Source organism: Phalacrocorax carbo, chromosome 2 (genome assembly GCF_963921805.1).
Source record: "Phalacrocorax carbo chromosome 2, bPhaCar2.1, whole genome shotgun sequence".
Lineage (NCBI taxonomy): Eukaryota > Metazoa > Chordata > Aves > Suliformes > Phalacrocoracidae > Phalacrocorax > Phalacrocorax carbo.
This window is the reverse complement of record NC_087514.1, coordinates 27,754,832-27,763,695: the sequence shown is the minus strand read 5'-3', so window position 1 is coordinate 27,763,695 and position 8,864 is coordinate 27,754,832. Positions and strand designations below refer to the sequence as shown.

The window sequence follows — 8,864 nt, the reverse complement described above, 5'->3', positions numbered from 1 at the left end:
GGTTTGGCCCGTATTTCCCTTTATCCCCTCATCTGAAAACAAATACACATGTACAAAACCTCCCCACGCAGACTTTTCTGAAAAGACACTTTTCCCCCCATGGCATAGTGCTGAAGTCAACCAGCACCTGCCCAGGTGCAGGAATCTTTCCCTGTGCAGATCCGACTGCAACACTGAATTATTATGAGGATGTCAAACTTTTTCTATTCAGTTATTTATGTAGTTAATATAGGCCAAGTCCTGTGGAATCTTAATTTTGCCTCCCCTTTTGGGGAAGGCCTATTTGCATGGACAGAACTGTCTCCCAGATGTGACTGGAGCCACTGAGTGATATTTCAGTACCTTCCCACAAGATCTGTATTGATGTCAGGAAACAGTCATTTAATTTTAACAGTATTGGTTCAACTTTCATATTAAAATAGTCATCAATTAACTATCAGGCTGTACAGAACATGAAAAGTGATACTTAAGTGCAAGATTTTAATGAAGTGACAAAGCTCTAAGCTGGCTCCTTACATGATTACTTAATGTGTCCTACATTGTCTGGTATGTGATTTTGTCCATTGGACATATTATTTCTAATTTAACAGGTCATTACAGCTTTAGTGTAATTGTGGGAATAAAAGCACATAAAATACAAGAATTTCAAAATAAATTTTACAGCTTGCATTTATGCAAAACTTATTACATTTAAAAATTACTACAGTGCAAATTAGCATAAACAAGCACACATGCCATGGAGAGCTTCCACTGCAATAGCAGCTGGATTTGACATGCAAAACTCCCTGTCCTAGACAGTCCTCACCGCTGTGGCCATTCATTGATCTTTCCCATGTGTGAAAAACAGCAGCAAAGACGAGGCTCAGGCACCACATGCTTTGGCAACAGATGATTTCTCTCATGGTGCTGGCTGATAGCTCCAGAGCCCAAATTCTACCAAAGAAAAGCCAGACTTGAGATGCCAGCTAACGGCTTGGGCTGTGCTTCGTGCACCCTGTATTTCCAGTTGATCTGGATATCACAGACAGAGCTTGAGCTCACTATCAGATTAAGCATAGACAAGGTATCTTCCCTCCTGGGAAGCTCTAGCAGGTACCAGCAAAATGGAGCACCCTGGCTGAACTGTGTAGACAGCATCTCGGATAACAGGGGACCAAAGTATCATGTTGGTGACAAGGTGGCAATCATCGTGAGGGTGCCAGAGCAGTGGAACAGGCTGCCCAGGGAGGTTTTGGAGTCTCCTTCCCTGGATACATTCAAAACCCGCTTGGATGCGTTCCTGTGCCCTCTGCTCTGGGTGTGCCTGCTCAAGCAGGGGGGTTGGACAAGGTGATCTCCAGAGGTCCCTTCCAACCCCTACCATTCTGCGATTCTGTGATCTTATGAGGGTGTATGAGCAGGACTAAGATCTGCTCTACACCTGAGTTAAGACTCTCCACCTCCTAGCACTGGCAAGGCACAGTCTGGAGTACTGTCCAGGTTGGGATGATGCACTTCAAATACAACAAATGAAATAAGACAAATAAGACTTGGAAAGAACCCAGAGAAAGGCAGCCAGAGTAATCCAAGGTCAGACAAACACAAGCTGTGAGAAGAGACTGAATGGAGACTGTTAAACTAAACCTAAGGAGAGATGGTAGCCTGAGAGGGAAGCAGCCAAACATCTTGGAAGCTACTACAGTGAAGCAGGCAATGACGATGTCTACACGGATGAACAGGAGAAGTAACAGGACCAAGTATCTGCAAGAAAAACTGGAAAGAGATGTTATGAGAAATCTTTTTAAGGACAGGCACAAATTGCCTAGAGGCACTGGAGAATCTCCATCGTGAAAGCATAGGAAAAACAAGTATCTTACGGGAATGATGCAGCTAGAGTTCATCATGCATTGGGAAAGGGAGTAGCAGACCTCTTAAAGCCTCTCCTGGTCTACCTTCTCTGTCTTTAGGTAGTGACCTACTACACTGCACTTCCAGCTCATGCTTTATAGAGCTCCAGATGTAGCTAAAACTACAAGGAGGACTGGGTTCTAGTTTAATTCTGCATTGATTTTCCTGTGAAGCAGTGAGGTTATACAAAAGGCCAGATTCTCAGACTCCATAATTCAATTTAACTTCACTACCTTGAAAATGGATTAATTCAATGAAATTGGGCTAAATTACACCAGATGGGAATCTCGCTCCGAATCTATGCCGCCGATCATATTTCATCCTCCTCTTTCAACTGACAAGGAACATCAGTCTTAGGTCAGAGCCTTATCTTAGGTCAGACTTAATTCTCATGCACTTAAGCTTCTATCTTCAAACAACAAAACTCAGAAACTTCTGTTTGCCATCAGGAAAATTCTTCGAAACAAATGGTCTCCATTTCTGTGGTCTCCAGTACCAGGACACATACTTGTCAATAATTATGCCCATCCCGTTGCTTTCATCTTTGAAATATTTAACCACAATTGAGTATTTGCTTTCCTGTGACACCTCAAGCTGAGACTTAGCGTAGAGCTGGCTTACAGAAAAAAAAACCCAAATGGACTGTAACATGTCAAAGAGATTAAGAACTCTGAAATGCCACAATACAGTGTCAAACACTGCTCTGCAATCTTTGACAAATTCTGGATTTCCCCAGTTTACCAGGAAAGGAAGCATGGCTGGGTACGAAGAACCCAGATTTTCCCCAGTTCTGCAATTCCCAAGGCATTCAAAACTCTATCACTGCTAACCACAAGAAAAAGAACATCTAGAAATCACTGAAACCGCAGTGGCATAAATGAGGACTGTATGAGCCACTGAACCTCAGTGTAAAAAGCCCAGCAAAGTTGTTTATGAAAATGCTATCCAAGACCTGTTAGAAAGGCATACACATCAGTACTTTGGAAATTCCCACACTGCGTCAAAATGCAGAGCTCCAAAGATATTTAAACCTTTAGATGCTTCTAGTAAAGTTACACCTATTTCTGAATCCTCCAGGCTTGCCCAAGCCCCTCTTTATTGTGTGAAGTACATCTATGTTCATACAATTCAGCATGAGAGAAGCTAAACCCTGAAAACAGAAGTGTGCAGAAGCATACGGAAGAGACATGCAACCTTAGGAGTCTGGGGCAGTGCCAATGTTCACATCACATCTGGACTGATCCTGCACAGACCACATGGCTCTGGCGCCTCTGTACCACCCACCACTGCAGGGGATGATGTGCTACTTTCTAAGAGATGCCCAGCCAGAAAGATTAAATGTTAGCTGACATATGTATTAAATTTAATACCAGCCTAAAAACTAGGCTTGCCTGAATCACAGCATCTGATGCTCAGAGTCAGGTTTGCTGGCACGGTCCCGGTCTCAATGGATTGGTCAGCAGAGATTGAACCCAGCTGTCTTCAAAATGTCAGGTAAGTGTGATGTTCACAGACAACATAAACTGCTGCAATATAAACAAGCCCTAACATTACACATCTCTTAAAAGCAGTGTTGGACCAGTTACATACTTGTTTTATCTGAGCAGATGTCAGCATCTGCTTTAAGTAGAGAGAACAGAAACATTTGTGTTCCCTTCCCATCCCCAGCCCCCACCCTACTCAAAAGTGAGGAAGAACACTAAGCGCCAGATTTTTCAGTGGCATTTCATACCAGAGCAGAAAGACAGATGTTTTGATGATTCCCACCCCAACTCCATACAATCTGGGCAGCCAGTCACTTTGCTAAGCTGTTCACCCTTACTATTAAAATTGATTTGCACAACAGTACATTGCAGCCAAAGCAAGCACGGCAGTCATAAAAGAGTAAGCTGCTCACACATGTTTCTGTACTTAGCCAAGTCAGCTACTGATGAATGGGTCATCTTTTGTCAAGCAACTCTAAGGAACTGGTAAAGAAATAATTGGTGGTTAAGGAACAGCCATGCTGACAGGTAGGCCTTCTCCTGTCCTTTTGCTTTCCAGCAGCGGTGAGCTCTGTTCACTGGTCTTCAGCCAGTCTCATTACAATAACAGAAAATAATGAACACGTCCTGGTCAGTCGCAAGGGCTTATGCCAAGAAATTATGGAAGTCTTTAGAAAGTAAATATATAGACACTGAAGCAGCAGCACTGCAAATTAAATCATACTGAACATAAGCAAAGAACAATAGTTCAACAAGGGACCAGGTCAGGGTCAGAAATTAAAACTATACTATGTAATATGATGATTCTCAGAATACTGCAGACCGCTTCTAAAAACTCAGGGTGCTTCCAAATATCACACCTCGCCTTTTAGCCCTCTCACTGTTCTCTAAGCCCCCTTTATTTTGCTCCAGTCAGCTCAACATGTCCAGCCTCACTGTTTTCTTGTAGACAGTCTTGCAGTCAGGGATGCTACTTTTTCTGGCTTAAAAACAAAGCAAAGCAAAAGACAGAAACCCCCAAACAAAACCAGAAAAAGCCCCACAAAAAACCCAAGAATAACAACAACAAAATCCCCAATCTACTGCTCTTTGTGAGACCTCTAAAAGGTCTTGGGTGAAGACACTACATATAATCTTAAAATTATAATAATTACAAAAATCTTGAGCCTTAGTACTAGTTATCACTTTGAGCTATAAAGAAGACTGCAATAAAAATCATGCTGCAAAGTTCTCACACCAGAGCAGCTTCAAGAAGCCTCAGCTAGGTCCACGTTGCATATTACTGAATAACAAATGAAGAGCTGTAAGAGAGAAACCTTGCCAATAGACAGGGAATGGTCATATCAGACGAAAATTATATCTGATACATTAGAAATCTGGTGCCAAATTCCCATTTCCATTCATAGTTTCTACAGCCAAAAGAACAAATGACACCCGCGGGAGAAATATTCTCTGTCAGGAACTGCATGGAGATTATACAGCAGCCTATATTGAGCTCTCTTGCAGGCCTTGGCATAATGTCCCACCAAGGATAAGAAATGAGTAGTGATGCTCAGCCTTCCTCTAAATCTGTAAGACTGCAGAAGCTGCTACTTCAGCATCCTCATATTTGGAACTGGAAGTATTCTAGCCCTGGAAATATTACTCCAGAGCCTTTAGCACACAGGAATCTGCATTGCTGGAAGCATACTGCTGGAAGCTGTAAACAGACAGAAGTTTATGAAAAATTACAACCGACACAAATGAGGAGGGACATTCACAGATACATTGAGAAATAATGAACTCCAAAGCAAATGTGAAGTTTTATTCCTCAATCCCAATAAATACAAGGTCTCACCTCCAAAGGAACCATTTTCGAACACTGGCAAACTGATCTCTCCTCAAAGATGAAGGAAAAGGCTGGTCTCTTTTTACTGGAGTTGCCAAAAAAGGGACAGTCTGAGTTAACAGGTAATCGTGAGCAGCACTGCCGTATGTGTTTGGAGTTTGGCATAATTAGAAGCCAAAGAAGAAATAATCACAAAAACTTAATAGACGCATGTAACACTCAGATAGGTATCGCTGTCATGTCCCTTCAGAATTAACCAAGCACCTGTAAACACAAACTGAGCAAACTTGAGTTCTCTCTGCAGGTTTACCAAAACCCGCATTTGCACCTCAAGAATCTTGTTTCCAAGAAGTGAACAACCTCGTAAGCAATCTGCTGGAGTAGAAGTAAAGACGTCTGTTGTTACACAGCCTTTTCCAGAGCTATGACTGCTCAGGGGTGAATTACAGCACACAAACTCTCTACGCGTTCCTTTGGACGCACATTTGCTTGTGGAAGAATGGGCTGTACGTATTGGCACATAAGTACTTCCTCTGTCCTGCCTACACCGTATCAGTTCACCAAACGGATTTAATATGCAGTTTCCTCCAAAGGCATTTACCTTTGGAATTTCGGTTTTAACAATAGGAGTCTCTTGTATATATACACACACAAAACGACAGCTCTTTAATGATGCTAAATCAGACAAATGCCCTTCCTATGAACATAGTGCAGGAAAAATGTCCTTGAGTATCTCAGATACAAAATGCCAATAAATTGGATTTATGTCTCATTTAATCTACAATGGAACAGTTAGTACTTAAAGGGTACATACACTTCCCCTAGTCCCTTTCTTCCTGAGAAACTTTCAGATGCTGAAAATCAATTCCTTTTGTCTCCTTGTTATTCATCTGCTACACATTAAGGAGAAACTCTGGGCATTCAGTGATCCCACAATGGTCTTTCATCTCCAGAGAAGCCTGGTGTGAATTAAAATCTTACGCTCCCTCAAATTATGGATGCATACTGCAGCATGCCACTGACTTATCTGCTCATGATTTTTGCCAGTTTTCTCGGTGTGCTGCAACTAGCTCAACTGCACCTTTCAACCTAACGACTCCTCTACAACGCTGCCCATCCAGCCCATGAAAAGTGCTTTGATGCTAATGTACACAAATATATGTCCCCACATGACAGGTACTGATATCGACACTTTTTTCTAACTCCCTGCCATTTAGCATTTATATTTAGAAAAATGGTTTTACTACAGCCAAGACCTTAGTACAAGAAGAATAAATACTTCATGAAAGTAATGTTCTTTCATTTCAGTGGCCTTGAGAGATGAAGATCATATACAAATAATTTTTAACTGACATCATTTCTTTGTCATGCCTTTTTTTAAGGGCAGTTTTAACTTAGGATATTGTTTTCCTGTAGATGGACATAAAATTTAATTGCTATCTAGGCTGCTGCAGGATCGGTCAAACACACGCTGTTTTCACTCCCAGTTTCCAGCTCTGTGTGCTGCTGGATGTCCCGTACCACAGCAATTCAAGGCTTTCACTCTCCAGTCTGAAAGTAAATCAAGGCTTAACACACTGATTCCTGTTTTACTCTTTGTTGCTCTTTCAGTCTATTCTTCCTCCTTCCAAATGCTGTTTGCCCACTCCTCAACTCTCAAATATTCCCTGCAGCCAAAGTAACACATTCAAAATAAGGAAACACTTGCAAATCTACATTTACATTCTGTCATACAGGAACCATCAACTTTCGCTAACCACTTCTACGCCCAACGCTTTCCCCAGACAAGCTTTTAGCCACTTTGCTCTACAGTCTCTTAAATAACTGTTTCTTTGTTTAAATTAGATTTCAGCGTGAAGTATTTTCCACTAAACAATCTTGTTGTTTATTCAATACAGTAGTTTGAAGACCTTTAAAATAAAGCTACTGAAAAGCTAAATTAGAACAGAAATGTGTGCTATATGTAACCCAAACAGCAGTTAAAAGGGGAGAACACAGCTCAAGCTCACAAGCTATTTTGGGCTTAGATTACAACGTAGCCAAGAAAATCTGGAGCTCAGCCTGCACCTGAAATATGCGTCCAAAGCAACTGTGCAAGCAGTTAATAGTGAGCACTGACCTCCGGTGTCAGACAAATAGCCTGTGCCAACTAGACCAAAGCTAGCCCAGAAACCCCATCGTTGCAGCCACAGGCGATGCCTGCCCAGCAAAGGCCTTACCTCGCTTGAATCCTCCTGCTGATTGATAACAGCTAGTGCATCCTCTGCAGCCTGGCGCTTGGCTTCGGCAACAGTGCGCTCCATCTTAGCTCTCTCTGAAGTGATCATGTCGTGAGCTTTCCGCTCTGCCTCCGACACTGCCTTCTGCAGCTCGGCCATTGCCTGACGCTTTACTTCATTGACTGCTTCCTCTGCAAAGGAGGGAAGAAAACCTCATCAGCACAGGACGTTGGGCAGAGGGCTACATACAACCAATGTGTGAAACGCAGCAGAGACTCCGTCGTATTGAGTCCTCGTTTTGAGAAGGACACAGAGGAACCTGGTTCCTCAAGACTCTTCAGGACAAGCCAGGTGCTTCTTTACTTCCCCTCACTTCCCCCAAAAGCTCTCGCAAGTCTGTAACATTTGGGATGATTCTTGCTATTTTGATTCAGCATCAGTACTTCTTTAAGTACAGGCATCATAGACCTCTGGTGTGTTATTTTTGTCATCTTTTTCAACATTTTACTTGGAAAATGGGGTTTGCAGCACACCAGATTTATTAATATCCTTGGCAAAAGTTATTATTTAAGACATAATATTAAAGACTTTTTCCAAAATGTATCTTTAAGCTCTGGAAATTAAGACAAGATTTTTAGTCATTAGCAACTTTTTTCCCCCATATGTTAACGAATAAACACATGAGGTTAAAAAAACCCCAAGAGTTTATTTAAAAATTTTAAATCATTGGTCTAATATCTTTTCCTGGACATATAATTTTACAGCCAGAATTAAAATTTGTTTATGAACATTCATTTGACCTCTTGATCTCTCCTTCAAACCCATGTTTACACTGTGAAGACTCGACTTCCTGGCTCCGCCAAGCTCTCGAGCACACCACAGCCAGCAAGGCTTCAGTGCACTAGTAACACTGAGCAAGGGCACACCGCTTCACTAAATTCAAACCTTCATGCTTCTTGTAAAATAACTAAGTCAGTGTGAGCCGTTTCTTCGATATATACTAGCGTTGTATCTTTTATTCCAGAAAACACGGATTGTCACCAATTAGTTATTTAGGTTTTGATGCAGGAAGAGCGCAAAGATTTTACTAATGAACAGTCTTTTAATTGACAACTAAAACAAGCAATTTTTTTTTTAATTAACTGCTCTAATTAACAAGGAAACCATCCTCCCCCTGAATTAGTTTATCTAATTTTCATCTTTATTCAAAGCAAAATGACAATGATTAATTGAAAATTTAATAAGCAGTAATTATTAACTTGGCAAACCTAGTACCAATTAACACTCTATTAAAACTAATTATGACATGTTTCATTCAAGTGTTTGCACTTAATTGTTTCATCCACTTTAAAACCACCTTAATTAAATGTTCTGTTTAATTAAAAACATAGATTTCTAATAAAAATGTTTTACTGTAGATTAAAATCTGAGTATTATAACTCTGTT

At 41.2% G+C, this 8,864-nt stretch overlaps 1 protein-coding gene across 6 annotated transcripts in view; it reads right to left on the bottom strand.

Annotated features, from left to right (window-relative positions):
• The window catches only part of RUNX1T1 (RUNX1 partner transcriptional co-repressor 1), a 115,104-nt gene that overhangs the window by 5,754 nt on the left and 100,486 nt on the right, over window positions 1–8,864 (bottom strand). For all 6 annotated transcript variants that reach the window (XM_064442425.1, XM_064442427.1, XM_009513707.2 and 3 more), the window contains one exon: window positions 7,419–7,609. In XM_064442425.1, coding sequence (XP_064298495.1) covers window positions 7,419–7,609 — 191 coding nt within the window. The remainder of the gene's footprint in view (window positions 1–7,418; window positions 7,610–8,864) is intronic.